The sequence below is a fragment of the Lepus europaeus genome, chromosome 2 (genome assembly GCF_033115175.1).
Source record: "Lepus europaeus isolate LE1 chromosome 2, mLepTim1.pri, whole genome shotgun sequence".
In the NCBI taxonomy this organism is placed as follows: domain Eukaryota; kingdom Metazoa; phylum Chordata; class Mammalia; order Lagomorpha; family Leporidae; genus Lepus; species Lepus europaeus.
Genome location: NC_084828.1, coordinates 39,048,215 through 39,067,943, shown reverse-complemented (window position 1 = coordinate 39,067,943; position 19,729 = coordinate 39,048,215). Strand labels below are relative to the sequence as shown.

The following is a 19,729-nucleotide window of genomic DNA, read 5'->3' as shown; positions in this document are numbered from 1 at the left end:
AAATTATTTTACTTGTTTCTAGAATTATAAATATCATATGATTTTCTCCTATGGAATCTTTATGATTTAGGGACATAATCAGTTTTTACTTTACAGTCTTCCCTACTAAACATCCTTCTTTTTTGGATTTTTTGTTTCAACTAAAGAAAACAAATGAAAAACTAATTTTCTCTGCAGTAATTTTCTTTTCTGATCATGAACATTAGTTTCTTCATTTTATTCTTTATTTTTTTTCATTTGTTTTATTTTTTATGGTTTAGTTGAAAGGCAGAATGACAGAAAGAGGGAGAGATATGTCTGGGACTGGCATTTGGTGCACTGGGTAAAGCTACCGCCTGCAACACTGGCATCCCACATGGGTGCCAGTTCAAGTCCCAGATGCTCCACATCTGATCCAGCTTCTTGCTAATGGTCTAGGAAAAACAGTGGAAGATGGCCCAAGTATTTGGGCCTCTGTTACCCTTGTGCCTGCTACCCATGTGGGAGACCTGCAAGAGCATCCTGGCTCCTGTTTTCAGCCTAGTCCAGCACTGACCATTGTGGTCATCTGGGGAATGAACCAGTGCATGGAAGATCTCTCAAATAAAATAAATCTTTGAAAAGTAAAAAAAGATCTTCCATCTGCTGCTTCATTCCCTAAGTGGCTGCAAGGAGCTTGAAACTCTATTCAGGTGTCCCATGTGGATAGTAGTGCCCAAGCACTTGGTCTGTCTTCCACTGCTTTCCCAGGCACATTAGCCATCAGCTGGATTGGAAGCAGTACAGCCAGGACTCAAACCTATACTTGGATTTGGGATGCTGGTGTTGCAAGCTGCAGCTTAACCCACTGTGCCACAATGTAGACCTGTTTTCTTAATGTTTTTTTTTTCCAAAGATTCATGTAAACTGTATGACTTCCAGAATTATAGATATGTCCTGTTTTTATGTTGGCAAATGTAGAGTTTTGCTCTCGTTGCTAAGATAGTGGTTAGAAATATCAGTTTTAGAATATGACCTCTTGTGGGGTCAGGTTCCTTTTCTACCACGTATTTGTGTTTTGAAAATAAACTTTCTGCTTCTCAATCTGTTCATCTCTGAAACACCTTCTTAATGAATTGTTGCCGGAACTAGATGAGCTCATGTGCATGAATGAAAGACTTAGCAAGTGTGTCATTCTCATAGTATCAGCTCAGCAATTCTTAGCTGCTATGGCCATGGTTACTGTCATCATCATCATTCTAAATATGCACTGTAATTTGATAGCAAAAGGAAGGAAAGTAAAAGATCAGAGAAATACATACTAATCCCCCTTATTGTCTAGAATCTCATCTTAATTGTTGTTTTCATTTCGTCTTCCTCAATTCACCGCCACAAAATGGTTCCTTTAATTTCTTTCAGTATTCTGCTTCCGAATCTTATCTTCACTCCTATACCATCAGCCTACTTTTTATTTAATGATTTATTCATTTGAAAGAATGACATAAATACACATATGTATTTATTTGAGTCATAGATATGTGATATATATATTTGTATATGCATATATATATTGAGATATATATGTGATATATATATTTGTATATGCATATATATATTGATATATATAAATATATATATGTGATATATATTTGTATATGAATATATATATATATTGAGATATATATATGAGAGAGAGAGAGAGAGAGATTGGTCCTACATCAACTGTTTCACTTCCCAAAAAGCCACAATGGCAGGGACTGGCCCACGTTCAGTCCAGAAGCCTAGAACCTAATCTAAGCCTCCCAGGCAAATGGTAGGGGCCCAAGCACCCAGACTGTCCTCCGTTGCCTTTCCAGGCACATCAGCAGGGAGCTGGATCAAAGCAGGACAGCCAAGGACTCAAACCAGTGTTCTAATGTAGGCTACAGGGCATCAGAAGTGGCAGTACCACAATACCAGGCCCAACCTCTCTTTTTTGAGAATTTTTTTTTTATTTATTTTGATTTATTTGTAGAACAGAGCGGCAGGGGAGGGTGGAGAAAGAGAAAGAGCACTAGCCCATTTACTGGTTCACTCCCATGGCCATAGAGCTGGAGGGCTGAAGCCAGGAACCTGGAACTCAACTTAGGCCTCCCAAGTGGATGGCCTGACCCTGCTACTTGACCCCATCACCACTGCCTCCAGTGTCTGTATTAGCAGGAAACTGGAATCCGAAGCTAGAGCCAGGGTGAACTCAGACACCCTGCTGTGGGACTCCAGTTTCCCATCAGCAGCTTAATCTCTAGGCCAAAAGCCTGCCTACCATACTGTTGATTCTCCTTTATATGCCACAGCACCACTTGATTTTGTCCCCCTTCTTTGTGTTCTCTTCCTTCAAATCCAGATGTCATTGGTATTTTCTCTGGAAATCTAAACCTGAACATGTATTCTATCTTCTTGTATTTTTCCCTTAAATAACATACAGATCCTGAAAGCCTCAGCTCTAGGCTCAGTAGAGAAGTCACCCCCCGCCCACCTTGATCTGAGCCCTAGGCATCAGGAAGAGCACATTGTGTGATACTTAATGACTCTTAGGAAATGCTTGGCACATGGAATCATAGATTTTTTTTTGAGACTTGAAAGAACTTGCATAACCTAGTTCAACCCACTGAAAATAAATAGAATTACCTAAGTTAGAAGATCTATAGGCCGGCGCCGCGGCTCAATAGGCTAATCCTCCGCCTTGCGGTGCCGGCACACCAGGTTCTAGTCCCGGTCGGGGCACTGGATTCTGTCTCGGTTGCCCCTCTTCCAGGCAAGCTCTTTGCTGTGGCCCGGGAGTGCAGTGGAGGATGGCCCAAGTGCTTGGGCCCTGCACCCCATGGGAGACCAGGATAAGCACCTGGCTCCTGCCATCGGATCAGTGTGGTGCGCTGGCCGCAGCGTCCATTGGAGGGTGAACCAATGGCAAAGACCTATTTGTCTGTCTGTCTCTCTCTCTCACTGTCCACTCTGCCTGTCAAAAAAAAAAAAAAAAAGAGAGATCTATAAGCTTATTTTAGGAGATAGTTTCAAAATTAGTGCCACAGTTATATTTGAATAGTACTTTATTATACATGAATGCTTTTATTTACATTGACCTGTCCAATCCACACATTGTCTCACGGATGCCTGTCAGGCAAGTGTTCTTACCTTCCATCTACAAATTCGGATCAAAAAGAAGTATAACCTTCACAAAGTCATATTCCTACAAAGTGGAGAAATGTGATTTAAATCTAAGTTCTGTAAATTCAGTACAGTTTTACACTTGGAAACTTAGATAATCTGTCTCATTTTTTGCCCTGTAGAATGCCATTAAAGTACGTAAAGTGATTCTCACTCATTATAATTTTATTTTTTCTCTATTTCTATTTTTAAAAGTTAATGATGCCTCTATCTATTTTTTCCTGCAATTTTTAATGTCCTAGTTTCTGACACTAAAAAGCACAAATCAATATGAATGGGGAAATTTCATTCTATCTTTATTGAGGTACGCCTGACAAATAGGAATTGTTTATATTTAATAGGTATGATGTGATATTGTAATGTACATTATGAAATGGTTACAACAACCAAGGTAATTAATATATCCTTCACCTAGTTACTTTTGTATAGTCATCCTCATATGGTTACTTTTTGTGTGTGTGATGGGATCTTTTAAGACCAACTTTTTATCATGTTTTTAGTATATAATGCATGAACTACAGCTACAGTGCTGTACATGTATTAGATATGTAGAACTAAATCCTCCCCAACCCATGACAGCCTCTATCCTGCTTTCCATTTCTAATGATTGAGTTTGTTCAGAGTTCACACTTATGGGATCATCAGTATTTATGTGCCTGGCTTATTTCAATTAGCACAATGTCCTCTAGGTTCATCCTTATTACAGATGCCAAAATTTCCTCATTTTTAAAAGATTGGATTATATCCTTTTATATGTAAACACAATTTTTAAATATATTCAACCATTGATGTAAATCTACATTGTTTACTTTTCTTGGCTGTTGTGAATAACGCTGCAGTGAACATAAGAGACCAAATTCTCTTCAAGATCTTGATTTCATTTCCTTTGAGTGTATAACCAGAAGTAGTATTGCTGAATCATAAGTATGCACATTTTTGATTTTTTGGAGAACCTCCATATTGTTTTTCATAATGGTCACACCAATTTAAAATTTCAACAACAGTACTATCTTAGCCATGACAATTAGTGTAGAAAAACAAATAAAAGGCTTCCAAACTAGAAAGAAAGAAGTAAAATTGTGTTTCATGTCATATTTGCAGATGGCATTATCTTACATATGAAAAACACTAAACATCACACATACCCAGCATGATTAGAACTAATGAATTAATTTCTTATAGTTGCAGGATAGGGGGCGGAGTTGCAGATGACATGAGTTAAGCCACTGACTACAATGCCAGCATCGCATATGGGCATCAAGTACTGGTTATTCTACTTTGGATCTAGCTCCCTCCCTGCTAATGCACCTGGAAATCAGTGGAACATGGCCCAAGTACCTGGGTCTCTGCCACCCCAGCCACACGTGAGGCCTGGATGGAGTTCCAAGCTCCTATCTTCGACCTGATCCAGCCCTGGCCTTCTAGCAGATGGAAGGTCTTTCTCTCTGTCTCTGTAAATCTGCCTTTCAAATAAATAAATCTTAAAAAGACAAAAAGTTGCAGGATAAAAAACCAGCTGCATTTCTACACAGTAACAACTTTGAAAAAGAGATGAAGAAAATAATTCCATTTACAAATGCATCAAAAAGAATATTTTGGAATAAGTAGAATATACTTGTAAACAAAAATACTTCAAAAGGGCATAATCACCTTTTTTGGGAAAAAAAAATTATGGACTTAAGTATATTTCAGCTTCAGGTGCTCCTTAGAAAAGTATCAAAATAGGCACTTTAGGATACCAGAGGATAAAAGTTTTTGGGCTTTACCAAAGAGTCAAGGATAAGAGTGCTAGTTTCCTCAGGTTCTTTTTTATATAAACTATTGTTTATGATATTTATTGGATATTAGATATTATAATATGTACACTGTTCCAGTGCTACTGGTGTAGGATTACAACATGGGGATTCGAATATGTTTAAGCCATACACAATAACTACATCCATAGTTAGGTAAAGGACAACGAGCTTCCTTGAAAAAGAATTTTAAAGATTTATTTTATTTGAAAAGCAGAGACAGTCAGCAAGGGATCTTCCATCCTATGTTTGACTTCCAAATGGCCACCACAGCCCAGGCTAGGCCAGGTTGATGTCTGGACCCAGAACTCTATCTGGGTCTCCCACATGAGTGGCAGGAGTCCTAGTTTTGGGGCCATGTTCCATTGCTTTCCCAGGCACATTATCAGAAGCAGAACATTCAGGACTGAAACCATTGCTCTAGTTTGGGATGCCAGTGTCCCAAGAGGCAGCTTAACCCATTGAACCACACTGCTATCCTCTTCCTTGTAAGTTTATGTTAACAGCATTTCATTGTATATATTTTCTTTTCTCTCCTTAATAATGCTTAATGTAGGCAACTTGCTCTTGGTGACAGTTTTGTCTGTTGGCTGCCTCTGATGACTTATCTAGTGAATAGATAGAATTACCCTCCTGGATTTCATTAAATCTATCATGACCAGTATGTTCTCACCTCTTTAAAAGTTAATGATAATCAGATTAAAAAAAAAAAAAAGACTCATGTCTATGAAGTGGCTATGATAACAAATTAATAATTAAATATTATACATATAATTTGATTCAAATTGTGCCATAATTTGTACTTCTTTGAATTATGTAAGTCATTTCTGTTTAATGATAACCCATACATTTGTTGATTTTATTTTAAATGGTACAAACCAGCAATTGGCAGAAGTAGTTTATCAGCCTTACTCCTTCCTTGTATTATTGTTCAACACTTCTACCCAGTAATATTAAACCAGTATGATTGTTTTAAAGATGATTGCTAACTTGTGCATTAGATTTGTTGTGCTCCTAGAAAATATATTAGCAAACACTAGGGTTCGTATGGATACAAGTATATGTGTTGAAAGCTTTCTCTTTCATTTTTTAAATGCATTTGGGGAGATGTTTATTTGAATCTTTTCTGTCACGATAATCAATATGATTTAGTTATAGGCTGTGTGCCCAGAATGACTGGAATAATGACACATGTGTGTATGTGTGTGCACACAATGCACTCTGCAAGCTTTGCTTTCCAGTTTTTCAAAGGAAAATGGCTCATCCCCTGCTCATTCATTTTTCTAAAGCATTGAATGATACCAGTACTACTATGATTTTCTATGTGCTCTTACAAGTTAAAACAGAAGGAGGAATATGCATTAACTCTGCATTATTGTTTGTAAGTTATGGCTTCAAATAAAGAAAAAGGATGTTTCTGCTACCACAACTGAAATAATCAGCTTTTAAATTTGTAAGTATATGAAAACTTTTGTACTTTGCAATTGTTAACTGGAAAATAGAGGTAGAGTAATAGTTATTATTATATAATATTATACCTAAATTCCACATCCAAGACCTGCCAAATTATTAGTTATGTGATTTGGACAAGCTCCTTTGCTGTGATTAATTTAAATCATTTGTACAGAGATAACTGACCAATCAAGTTGATAATGAAGTACTTTGAGTAGGTTCTGTCATCAGTAAACTTGTAATCATTTATCTACATCAACTAAGAGTTATATAAATATCTATGTCTCTTACAACTCAGTTATTAAATTGAGAATTAATTGCTTCATGTTGACAAACATTTGTTTTAGTATATGAAGATCTCCAAAAAAGGATAATGCTTTCTACTGTAAATGTTCTATATTATATCCATTTATAAAGAATATAAACTCCTTGAAAAACATCTAAGTTTAACTTTCTAGATGATGAAATGGGATTGTGTAATTTGTACAAGTCAAATCCGGAAACCCCATAATGAAGGGAAGAAAATCAAGGTTAGCCTTTTATAACCAAGCAGTATTAAATTATTCAGGTTTAGCACAAAGATGCACAGGTTAAAAGTCAAAACCCAAGGGAAGACTAAAATAGGACCATAATGAAAAGAAGATACCCTCAATACATATATCAGTTAATAACTTAGGTCCTAGGTAGGTATGGAAAGTGTATCTTAATGAAGACAAATATAATAAATTTAAGTATATTAGTCATTGATTACAATTAAAAGTCAAAGTGCGAAAGAATGCAAGGAGACAGTGAATTTGCAGTTAGGATGCTCAGTGTATGCTTTTTTTTTTTTTTTTTTTGGCAGGCAAAGTTAGACAGTGAGAGAGAAAGGTCTTCCTTTTTTCCGTTGGTTCAACCCCCAAATGGCCGCCACAGCCGCACCGATCTGAAGCCAGGACCCAGGTGCTTCCTCCTGGTATCCCATGCGGGTGCAGGGCCCAAGCACTTGGGCCATCTTCCACTGCCTTCCCGGGCCACAGCAGAGAGCTAGACTGGAAGAGGAGCAACCGGGACAGAATCCAGTGCCCCGACCAGGACTAGAACCTGGAGTGCCGGCGCCGCAGGCAGAGGATTAGCCAAGTGAGCCGTGGCACCGGCCTCAGTGTAGGCTTTGCCAGACCAACGCCATATTTCTCAAAGTTTGAGCAGCAACTTTTTTTTTTTTTTTAAAGCACCTTAAAACTATGAAAAAGTATGCGATCCCCAAACTGTTTGTTGTACTGTCTGATTAAACTTTAAGGCAAATATTTGAGAAAAACAAGAAAAATGTTAGATTCTCATGAGAACAAAGACATGGGGAGAAGGAAATAGAACTAAATGTCATAAAGGAAGAAAAGGCCAACATCAGTATACAAAGTAACGCAACAAATAAAAACATGCACTTTAAAACTTTTCATCTCTTAAGCCAGCAATTAACTGCTCCCGGTTTAAAATAACAGCAAATAATTTGAGCATTTTCTTCCAGTGTTAAGTACTCATTGTAGATTGCTTAGGCTAATCCCTACCACAACCCTCTTACATAGTACTTCTCTTTACAAATGAGAAACTGGGCCTCAAGGATGTTAAGTAATTGCTTGGAGACATCCAGTTGGTAATTGGCCGAACTGGGATTACAATGCAGTTGTCGGACCGTGAAGCCCATGGGTACACCAACGTATTTCGTGTGTTGGACGCTTTTTCCTATCCCTGTCTGCACGCAATGGCTCATATGATACTTTCCTACTGCTTATAATCAACTTTATTATTGAAAGACTTTCAAGTTGCCAGTTATGTTTTCCCATTAGATATATTACATTTGACTCCATTTAAGACTGTCTTAGAATAAACTTGAGGGAAAGCGTTTCTAGCTTAAGATAAAATTATTTTGGGCTCAGAAGCAAATTGTGTTTTTAGAAAATGTTGAGCCTGTCTGCTGTAAACTTTTGTTAACAAAGCACAGTCCACAGGTGAATGAAACTGGTTATCTTTTGCTTTTTAAGTTCTAAATAATAGCTATTATTTGATTAGATAATTGAATTTATAAATTGTTTGGATAATCCTTCATGACACAACACAGAACAAAATATTTAAGGGAAGGTTAGAATAGGAGTATGCACACACCATTTTTTTTTAGCTGAAATACTATAACCTGCTAGGATAAAGAAAAGTTCCTAACTAGGATAGGAGTATACTGTAAAGTATTTGGAATTATTTTCCTATTTGCATAGAGAAAAATGTAGTATTCAGTGTTTTGTATTTTCATTTGATTTGCTATTTACTGATGTGTGTCATTAAGCATGCCTAAGAATAAACTAATAATTTGCATGAAAATGCATTTCAAAAAGCATAGCAATCCATTAATTAACATGGTGGATAATGACATTTGAGCCCCTCTTCCTTTGAGCTTGTTCTTCATTGCTATTCTGCACTGGAAAGTCTATAAAAAATTTGTCACTAAGAAAGCCAACTTGCAGTGATTGGAGTTTATTTTGTAGTCTAAAATCAAACCTTTTGTTGATTAAACAAGCACATCTTAGACTGTAATAGAAATATGCTTCAGTTTTTGCAGTTAATTAAAACGTGTGATTGTCATTTAAACTTTTAATGAAGACGGTGTTTGCAAACTTGAATGCATATGTAGCTCATGCATAAAAATGTTGCTTTTTTCAAGGACACAAAATTTTAATGTGAACTAATAAGAATGGAGAAAAATATATAGTGTTTTCTTTAAAGAGAAATTGGATTTGGCATTTATTATATTTAAAATATATTGTACTATAGTTAATAGTAGGTTTTTTAAATTCAACTTCACATTACTGACTTTTTAAATTTTATTTTTGAAATACTATGATATTGGGGGCTTTTTTTAAAACTAAAGGAAAGAAAATGGATATTTTCCATTGAAAGTAATGTAATCATAAATGTCATATTGCTTTAAATAGTTCTGAAAAATATTAGAAATCTCATGAATTCGGAAGTTCAGTGTGTATTCTGGATCAAAGACAGAAATGCATAATTTGGATATATACACACAGGCATACAAACATACCTTTAGAACACATTAGGAGATGTACACATTCATGAACTAATATAGCAACACTGCACAAGACTTTATTATTCCTGCAATTGTCAAGAGACAGAACAACTAAAAGTTATTAATTATGTCCTTTTTGTGATTCACCACAAAACTAGGCATAATTTAGCTATATTTATAAAATAAAGGGACATATCTATTTTAGATCCCATGACCTTGAGTTTTGTGACTTGTAGTTAGCAATGAATAAATTTCAATTCATGAAATATAAAAGAGCAGAATATATTAGAATATTGTGGCCAGCCCTGTGCTGAATAAGTATATTTAGACTATTAAAATCATAGAACTCTCTTTACTTTCTAGTCCTATTCTTACCCTATCAGTTGATGGTTTATAGGTGTACCTAGTATTTTCTACCTTTGGTATAGATTCTCTTTCCTGAAGTCACTCAGCTTTCATAAATTAATTTTTTAAGATTTATTTATTTATTTAGTTGAAAGAGTTACACAGAGAGAGGAAAGGCAGAGAGAGAGAGGTCGAGAGAAGTCTTCCATCCCATGGTTCACTCCCCAATTTACTGCAACAGCCAGAGCTGGGCTGAACAGAATCCAGGAGCTAGGAGTTTCCTCCGGGTCTCTCATATGGGTGCAGGAGCTCAAGGACTTGGACATCTTCTACCACTTTGCCAGGCCATAGCAGAGCTGGATTGGAAATGGAGCAGCCAGGTCTTGAACCGGCGCCCATATGGGATCCTGGTGCTTCAAGCCAGGGCGTTAACCTACTGCACCACAGCGCCAACCCCCAGAAATTATTCTAACCATGATGATGTGAATGTATTGAATAAAGAATTAGGTATAGAGATAACTTTATTTAAAATATACTTTTTACATACTTTTTGATGTGTCTTACAGTGATTGACATGATAGTGTTTTCTCTTTCCTCTTTACTAGAGATATTTAAAATAACATCTTAAAACTGATGCTGTCTTGGATTTGAAGTTATATGGAAACTTACTAGCTTTTCTATTTTGTGACTTTATGGTCACTGGAGGGAGTATCCCTCTTTCTGTCCCCCTCTAAGGAGTTGTACCTTGCAATGAATTTCCTTAGCTTCATCAGCGGATATAAAGTGAGTTAAGTGCACAATGATATAAATGATAGTACTTTTTCCATCAAAATCCTTCTACTTTGAACAGACACTTTATCAAGTGTCTGAGCAAACACAGCAGCTTTTGAAGTATTTGAAGAGCCATTGAATTTAAGAGTCTTCATGCCTTCACAGTTCTTTAATCTTATTAGTACAGGCCTCCTCCAGAACATGGCTCTCCCTCGGTTCAAATTTAAGGACATAGATTATAAAATAATGCTTAAACTTCCTATCTGCTTCAGCCTACTGATAGATATATCAAATATTATAAAGCTCTCAAATTTAAAATGAGAAATCATAATATTTTAAAATGCTATCCAAATTGATAGGGACCTATTTGATCTGCTTAAAAAAAAAAAATCTTTTCAAAAACATTTCTATCATTCTCTCCCTGCTGTAGTTTCCCAAATTGAGCAATGTAAATTTTTTGTGTGAGTAGTTTCTTGTTACCCATATGTGATCAAATGGGCAGAAAGTGGATCTAGAACAAGTGCAGTAAACCTTAGGTATTCAGACTGCAAAGGCATGCAAAGAGCACTAATCTTTAAATTTAAATGTATTAATAATTTAGATGGATGCCACTTTATCTAATTTTCCTATTTTTATTCTTTTCATGTTCATTTTTGGAATCTTATGCTTGGAGTCTCAACTTTACAAATAAGAAACTGAATAAGAAAACACTTTGACTCATTCTTGGCATAAGTAAGATGCCCACTTGTAGATTTTATGGTAATTAGATATACTTTTAACTTGGGTGTATATCTCAGCCATACCATTTAACAGGTTGTTTATATTTGGCCACACCTATTCTCCCCATGCGATTTTCTTTCCCCAAATTCAACATCAGTTTCCTTACTTTCAAGTATGACACATCAAAAATATCAGTCAGTACATATAATTCTCCCCATCCCTGCTATCAGAGGTTGGCCATATTTGCCATCCTTGGACTGTCCAACTCCTGATTAGTATCCCTTTCCTCCCACTTCTACCCCCAACTACTAGGTTAATTTATTTTTTTTTTTATCATCATGGATTTTTTCAAGAATTTTCAACTTTAGATTCAGCATTGTGGCACCGTGGATTAAGCCACCACCTTAAATGCCATCATCCCATATCAGAGCACTAGTTTGAATCCCGGCTGATTTTCTTATGATCCAGCTCCCTGCTAATGTTCCTGTGAAGATAGCAGAAGATTGCCCAAGTGCTTGGGCCCCTACTATTCATGTGGGAGACCCAGATGGGGTTCAGGCTTGCTGGCTTTGTTTTGGTGCAAGTCTAGCACTTGCAGCCATTTGGGGAGTGAACCAGTGGGTAGATGATTGTTTTTCTCTCTTTCTTTCCCTTTCTCTCTGTCCCTTTGCCTGCCAAATAAATAAAATAAATCTTTAAAATGAACGACTTCTCAGCATTATCAGACTTAATAACAAAATCTTAACAGCGTAACCCCATCTTCAAAAAATTATATACAGAAATCAATCCTACGTTTCTTTGTTGATTCTTCCTCCCATTGCATATTTCTTGTTCTACTTATCAACACTTATATGCTTGCCTAATCTCCCCTTACAGACTATAAATTTCATATAAACTAAGATCATAACTCAGTTATGATTCATGTCTTAGTGCCTTGTATGGATTTAGTGAAGATAATTTATTATCTTTTCCTCTTATATATAAAAAATGCCATTTCTGGTGAATCCCTGTGTTATGTCTATCTTCATGTATGACCCAGAGAGAGGTTCTCAAGAAATAGAAAGGATGAATCATTGTCCATTACTCATATGTGCTATTATTGCGATAATTGTGGCTGTGATGAAAATATACTAACATTTCTGATGTTGGAGATTTGTATACCAGGAAAGGAAAACAAAAAGCATTTAACACTTTCATATCCCTAATTAGGCTAAAAGAAACTTAAGATTTCTATGAACCAAAGTATACTTACTTATGGGTTTTTATACCAATTAGCTCTTCTAGACATTCTGAGCATAATAATTGTGAACATAATTATGATAACTTTGATTTACTTTTCTATGAATATGGTAATACTAATATGCTTAATAACTCACTATGAAAAATCAGATGTTAAATTATAGCAGATTATGTGATTGGCACATGAATTCATCCATGGCATGGAGGATAGTAAGGTTACTTGATCATGACAGCTTTCACCTCTCTGTTCCTTATTTTTTTTTATTTTTTTTTATTAAACTTTTATTTAATGAATATAAATTTCCAAAGTACAGCTTATGGGTTACAATGGCTTCCCCCCTCCCATAACTTCCCTCCCGCCTGCAACCCTCCCCTTTCCCGCTCCCTTTCCCCTTCCATTCATGTAAAGATTCATTTTCAATTCTCTTTGTATACAGAAGATCAGTTTAGTATATATTAGGTAAAGATTTCAACATTTTGCCCATATAGCAACATAAAGTGAAAAAACTACCATTGGATTACTAATTATAGCATTAAATAGCAATGTACAGCACATTAAAGACAGAGATCCTACATAATTTTTTTTCAAATTAATTAATTTTCTATGCCATTTCCATTTTAGCACCAGGTTGTTTTTTTTTTTTTCATTTCCAATTCTCTTTATATACAGAAGATCACTTCAGTATATAATTAGTAAAGACCTCATCAGTTTGTGCCCACACAGAAACGCAAAGTATAAAAATACTGTTTCAGTACTAGTTATAGCATCACTTGGCTTTAGACGACACATTAGGGACAGATCCCACATGGGGTGTAAGTACACAGTGACTCCTGTTGCTGATTTAACAATTTGACACTCTTGTTCATGGCGTCAGTAATCTCCCTAGGCTCTAGTCATGAGTTGCCAGGGCTATGGAAGCCTTTAGAGTTCGCTGACTTTGATCTTATTCCGATAGGGTCATAGTCAAAGTGGAAGTTCTCTCCTCCCTTCGGAGAAGGGTACCTCCTTCTTTGATGGCCCCGTTCTTTCCACTGGGATCTCACTCACAGAGATCATTCATTTAGGTCTTTTTTTTTTTTTTTTTCCATGATATCTTGGCTTTCCATGCCTGCTATACTCTCATGGGCTCTTCCACCAGATCCGAATGCCTTGAGGGCTGATTCTGAGGCCAGAGTGTTGTTTAGGACATCTGCCATTCTATGAGTCTGCTGTGTATCCGTTCCTTATTTTTAAAATCAAGATCAAAACCCTATCAAAGGCACTATGATTATATTTATTTAGTTATATTTAGTTATATATTTATGTTTGCTTAGTATTTAGTGACGGAGGAAGAGAGGAAGAGAACCCATGGAGACAGCAAAATGGTTGAAAAGTTGCTATATGTTGAACTTAACTCTTTAACTAAAGAGTTAAATTTCAATACGGAGAAGAATTGCTAACAAATGAAATGGGTCACTTCTAGGAGTAAAATAGATTTTCGGTTATAGACAGGTGTAGTCCCAGGCTGCGTGCCCACTTGGTGAAGTGTAATGAGGGGATAACAAGGAATAGGTAACCTTTATAACACCTCCTTCAAACAGGAGAGACTCTGCAGTGTTACAGAAGAGTGCGCAGCACAAATCGTGACTTAGATTTCAGAACACTCACTCTTTACTTACTCTCTCAGAACGTATTTTATAAGATTTTGATCAACACCTGAACTGTTGTGAATTCCTTAAGAGCTGTACATTCAAAATTGTGCTGGACTCAGATGCAGCAGAATATGGAGGACACCAGAGACTGGACCACAATACTGATTTCTTTTCGGAGCCTTGTGGACATAATGGCCGTCCCAATTCTCTTTTGGTAAGTAAAGCCCTTAGGTGTTCTCTTTTATTTTGAAGGTTTCCTTTTTATAGTGAAGTTAAACAACTCTTCAAATCAATAACATGAAAAACAAAGCGTGGGAGATATAGGGGAAAAGGACTATCCTTGAAAACCAGATGTTACGTTTGCTGCTGGATTCCACTGTGTTTTGAAGAAACAAATAATAAGGGATATTTGGGTGATAACAGGGGAAATTTGAGAGAGGAAGACAGTTTTTAAATTTTTCTTTGACTTATGAGCACTTTTATTCTTTATGCCGCATTATACTTCCCTTCTGTTCTGTATTCCTCCGTAATATTTCACATTAAGCATATTTCTACATTATTGACTGTCTAATGAAGTTTAATTTAAAACACCCCAGGGATGGGTGTTGTGGTGCAATGTTTTAATCCACTCCTTGGCTTTAAACTCTATGCCATACCAGGGTGCCTGGTTCAAGTTCTGGCTACTTTGCAGTTACCGTCTGGTTTCCTGTTAATGCTTTCCAAGAGCAAATACATTGCAACATTGGTACACATTCATTATACCAGTGAACTTGCCTCAGCTCTAACTATTGCAATATCTGGGGAGAGAACCAGTAAGTGGAAGATTCCTTCTTTCTTTCTATCTCTTCCTTCCAAGTAAATGAAAGATTAATATAAACAAACATCTTTAAAAAATAAAACATTAAACGAATCCATACAAATTATCTTTTTTTGTTTAATAAATTGAAGACTGAATTCATTCTAGATATAAAACTTTCCGGTTTTCTCATATTAATGAGAAAAGCATTATATTTTACAAACAGTTTTTACATTGTCGACACAAATGATTGAATATTGCTTTAAATTATTAGGTTTAAGTTCTTTTACAGATATAGAATAACATTATAGATTTGGAGCAGTTCTTCATTTAATTTATCACCATGTAGTAGTCTTGGGGTCATATCTACATTATACTATCTCCACCACCACCACCCCCTTTGTCCTGGCCAATCTTAGGCTTGTCTATTTCTTTTCTCTCTCTCCCTCTCTTTTGTTTTTTGTTTGTTTGTTTTTGTTTTGTTTGTTTGTTTGTTTGTTTTTTGACAGGCAGAGTAGACAGAGAGACAGAGAAAGGTCTTCCTTTTTTCTGTTGGTTCACCCCACAATGGCCACTGTGGCCAGCGCGCTGCAGCCGGTGCACCATGCTGATCCGAAGGCAGGAGCCAGATGCTTCTCCTGGTCTCCCATGCGGGTGCAGGGCCCAAGGACCTGGGCCATCCTCCACTGCACTCCCAGGCCACAGCAGAGAGCTGGACAGGAAGAGGAGCGACCAGGACAGAATCTAGCGCCCCGACCGGGACTAGAACCTGGTGTGCCAGTGCCGCAGGCGGAGGATTAGCCTATTGAGCCATGGTGCCGGCCTCCCTCTCTGTCCTGTACCTGCATTTCTACTTTTTTTCCACTGTGGAAGTTATTGGATTAATAAATATTTCACATTCATGGTTCCAAAAGGCATCTAACAAATGTACGGATATATATATTTTAAAGATTTATTTATTTACTTGAAAGAGTTACACAGAGAGAGAAAGAGAGGCAGAGAGAGAGAGAGAGAGAGAGAGAGAGAGAGAGGTCTTCCATCTGCTGGTTCACTCACCAGATAGCCTCAACAGCTGGAGCTGCACTAATCCGAAGCCAGAAGCCAGGAGCTTCTTCCAGGTCTCCCACACCGGTGCAGGGTCCCAAGGACTTGGGCCATCTTCTACTGCTTTCCCAGGCCATAGCAGAGAGCTGGATCGGAAGTGGAGCAGCCGGGACTTGAACCGGCGCCCATATGGGATGCTAGCACTACAGGCAGCAGCTTTAGCCACTAAATCACAGTGCCAGCCCCATGTATGGATATATTATAGTTCATAAAGCTTTGGGCTTTACAAATTCTCTCATATTTCAAAAATTTTGGTATAAATCAAGCATGAGAATCTGTATGAAAACTCCATCCCCTCTGAATCACCTGGTTTTCTTCTATTTTCCACCTGTTAAAATGATGCCAGAACTTCATTTTTTCAGCTACTGTCTTATATACAGAACTGATGTGCTGTAAAATAACAAAAATATCACAGAGATTACAAAGATTGAATTATTGTATTATAGGCTGTGAGGAAAACACAATGGCCATGAAAGACTTAGGTGTGCCCTAAGGGTGTGTGTGTGCTTATTGGTGTGTTGATGATATTGTTACAGCTTTCGACAGAAATGTAGAGAGATGTATGTGATTTTAAGAGAAAGGGCTCAAAGGTGTTATCAGATTCTTTCTCCGAAGAATTATTGCTATAGTTTGTCAGAACATTCAATTTTGACATTTAAATAAGATGGATAAAAATAGTTTCAGCAGTGAATAAGAAAATTACCTTAAAGCCCAGAAATAACCAAAAGATTTAGAGATCTTTGAGGGGTTAAGAAAGATGATTCAGCTCACAGAACAAGTCATGGAAAAGTAGCAACTGATTGCAATAAAACTGAATTTTAGGCAATTGAACTAGCCTGAAAGGAGTTTGAAAGATTTAGACAGCAAAATTCTTATATAGACAACACTCCTAAATGTCCGTAGATTCCAACAGGGTTCTGTATGGACAGAGGGCTGGTGAATAATGAAAAAAAAATCACAAAATGTCATGGCAGAAGATCTGGAAGGAGGCACCCAGTCTGTAAATTACTACTCAAGGGAATCTGAGTAATTTTAACATATTTGTACCTCAGTTTTTCTCATCTATAAAATGAGGATTAATGGTAGTATCCTCCCTACAGCAATAAATTCTAAGGAAGCATAAATTATTGACGTGGCCAGCCTCTTGGAAATTGCAAAATGCTATTGCACCTGTGTTGTCACGGCTATTCAGTAATTACTTAGGTATTTTAAACATGTCAAGACACGGCGTGCTTTGAGGACACATGATTACGAATATCTTCTCACAACTTGGGGGAAATTATAGTCTTAGGTTGAGGACTCAGAATATTTGAGGATGGCTAAAAACTATGCTGATGTCCCTGGCACCCTTTTGATTTTGTTGGAGCAGAGATAGTCTGTCATAATTAAAACAAGTGGCAGCATCAGTCAGATTACTTTTCAAGCACTAATTGAATTGATCTCCCAAATATGGCATGTGCAGCTCTAAATTAGATGGTAGAATGGAGAAAATCTCATAAGTCCCAGTAATAGGTAGAGGAATATGGCACCACAAGCACATGAGAAATAGAAAATAGTTCAACTACTGCCTGTAATAGAATTCTGATCCAACTCCATCAGTTAGATAAGGGTTAGCCCTGTCTTCCCAGCAGCAACATCTTGTTTTGGATGACTACAGGTGCTTCAGGAATTGCTCATTTAAATAAATTTTCCATCTCCAGATGAAATGACCACTAATCTTAAAGTCGGAAAATGGGAGCCCAAACAGATCAGTATGATATAGAATATCCAAGAAAACAGGTTTCCTCTTTGCCAGAGTTATTTCTGTAAAGAGTCAGAGAAAAAGAAAATCACATTAATAAAGGTACCTATTATAAAAATGTCTCATTTTAATGGAACTCCTTATTAAGCTGAATTGTATGCACTGGAATCCAGTCAAGCTGCTAGAACATGACTATAGTGCTGTAGGACTCCTGCCATTGCCAGTAAGATCACCTCTGCCTCCAACATTCCTGGAATAAAGGAGAAAGAGAGGGCAAAATAGAACTTTTCTGTCTTCCTTGAAATTTCTGCCCGTCATAACTAGAACATAGCATTTGCTAAAGCCTCATTTGCAAGCTCAATAATCCAGAGGATCTGCTGAATAAGTGTCAAATCTGTTTTCAAAGATAGCAGCAAACAGAACTGGAAGGAATCTTTAAATAGCCATACATGCTGCAGTATCAGCAGGTACCGCCCTAGTGTTGTCTTTGTGCTCTGTGAGTTGAAACTGGGAAGCCAGGGGATAACTACATGTGTACCACCATTGCAACATATTTGCTAAGATCAGAATATCCCACAAATGCTGGAAAGTGATGGCACAGAACTTTTCCTTTCTGCTTTACTCGCAGTTATTAGAACACCCATTTTCACATAATCATTTCTCTACATTTGGGTTCCTGGTGTAAGAACTGTTATGTTAACTTGTGTGTTAATTAGTGCACTGGAAATTGTGAGGTGGAAAGCAGGCTTCCTTTTTCTTCTCTAATTCATAAATTTAAAGCCCATGGCACAAAAGCGACAGCCAAGATTATTGAGACTGGAATGAATTTGATTTATTTGTAGTAACTAAAGCAGTCTCAATGATAAATATGTAAATAAAGCAATATTTTTAGCATTAATTACTCTGCCAGTTAGTCTCCTTACCAATAAGAAGTAAATGTATTTATCCCTATTCTGAATTTGGAAGTCCATAAGTAGACTTTTGGTTCTTAAAGTTTATTTTTTAATGTTTCTAAATTAGATGAGGTAATATATATTTCTGTATAAAAATGCATATTAACATCACTTTTCTCCTAACGCTAACACATAATAATGGGAGTTAGAGTAAAATCTCTTCGTTGTTAAGAAATATTCTAAAAGAAAAAGCATATATATGAAGATTAATGTTATTTTAATGTCATTTTATTTTTCAAAATAATTTATAACTTTTTTATGAGGAAGGGGTTATAGGATGTTACAGGGTTTGATGTTTTTTATTGAATGATACTTTCATCCTACTAAGGTTATATCCAAATGTGCTATTGTTAAGCTTAACAATTTATGAGGAAATTTTAGTAATAGCTTTCAAATTATTAAACATTTTTTTAATTTTAAAATTTGACCTCAAATATCTGACACCTAGCTTTCAAAAATTTTGTTATTAATTTTTTGACTAATGATTCTACAGGAAAATAATACTTTACCTGAATGACATAATATCATTGTGTGGTCAGTTATTATTTTACTCAAGATTTGTGAATTTATTTGAAAGGCAGCATTAGAGAGAGGTAGAGAGGGAGGGAAAAGGAGAGAGAGAGATCTTCCATCCCCTGTCCACTCCCCTAATGGCTGCAACAGCAATGCTGAGACAGGCCTTGAATGCCATCCAGGTCTCCTGCATGGGTGGCAGGGGCCTAAGCACTTGGGCCATCTTTGGCTGCCTTCCCAGGAGCATTCCCAGGGAGCCGGTTTGGAAGTAGAGCAGCCAAGACATGAAATGGTGCTCATATGGGATGCCAGCATCAGTCACAGCTTAGCCCACTAAAAATAACAGTCCCCAGTTATTTTTTTAAGACAAACTAATGATTAATGTGGTATTTGTCATTAAAGTAGTCAGAATCACTGCGTAGATTAGCATGCTACTGCCTCTCTTAGTAAATGAAT

General features: G+C 36.7%; 1 protein-coding gene across 1 annotated transcript in view; it reads left to right on the top strand.

The window, feature by feature from the left end:
• The window catches only part of GBE1 (1,4-alpha-glucan branching enzyme 1), a 308,114-nt gene that overhangs the window by 280,928 nt on the left and 7,457 nt on the right, over nt 1-19,729 (top strand). Inside the window, exon 15 of the mRNA XM_062206685.1 lies at nt 14,265-14,380. Within this exon, the coding sequence (XP_062062669.1) occupies nt 14,265-14,380 (116 nt within the window). The remainder of the gene's footprint in view (nt 1-14,264; nt 14,381-19,729) is intronic.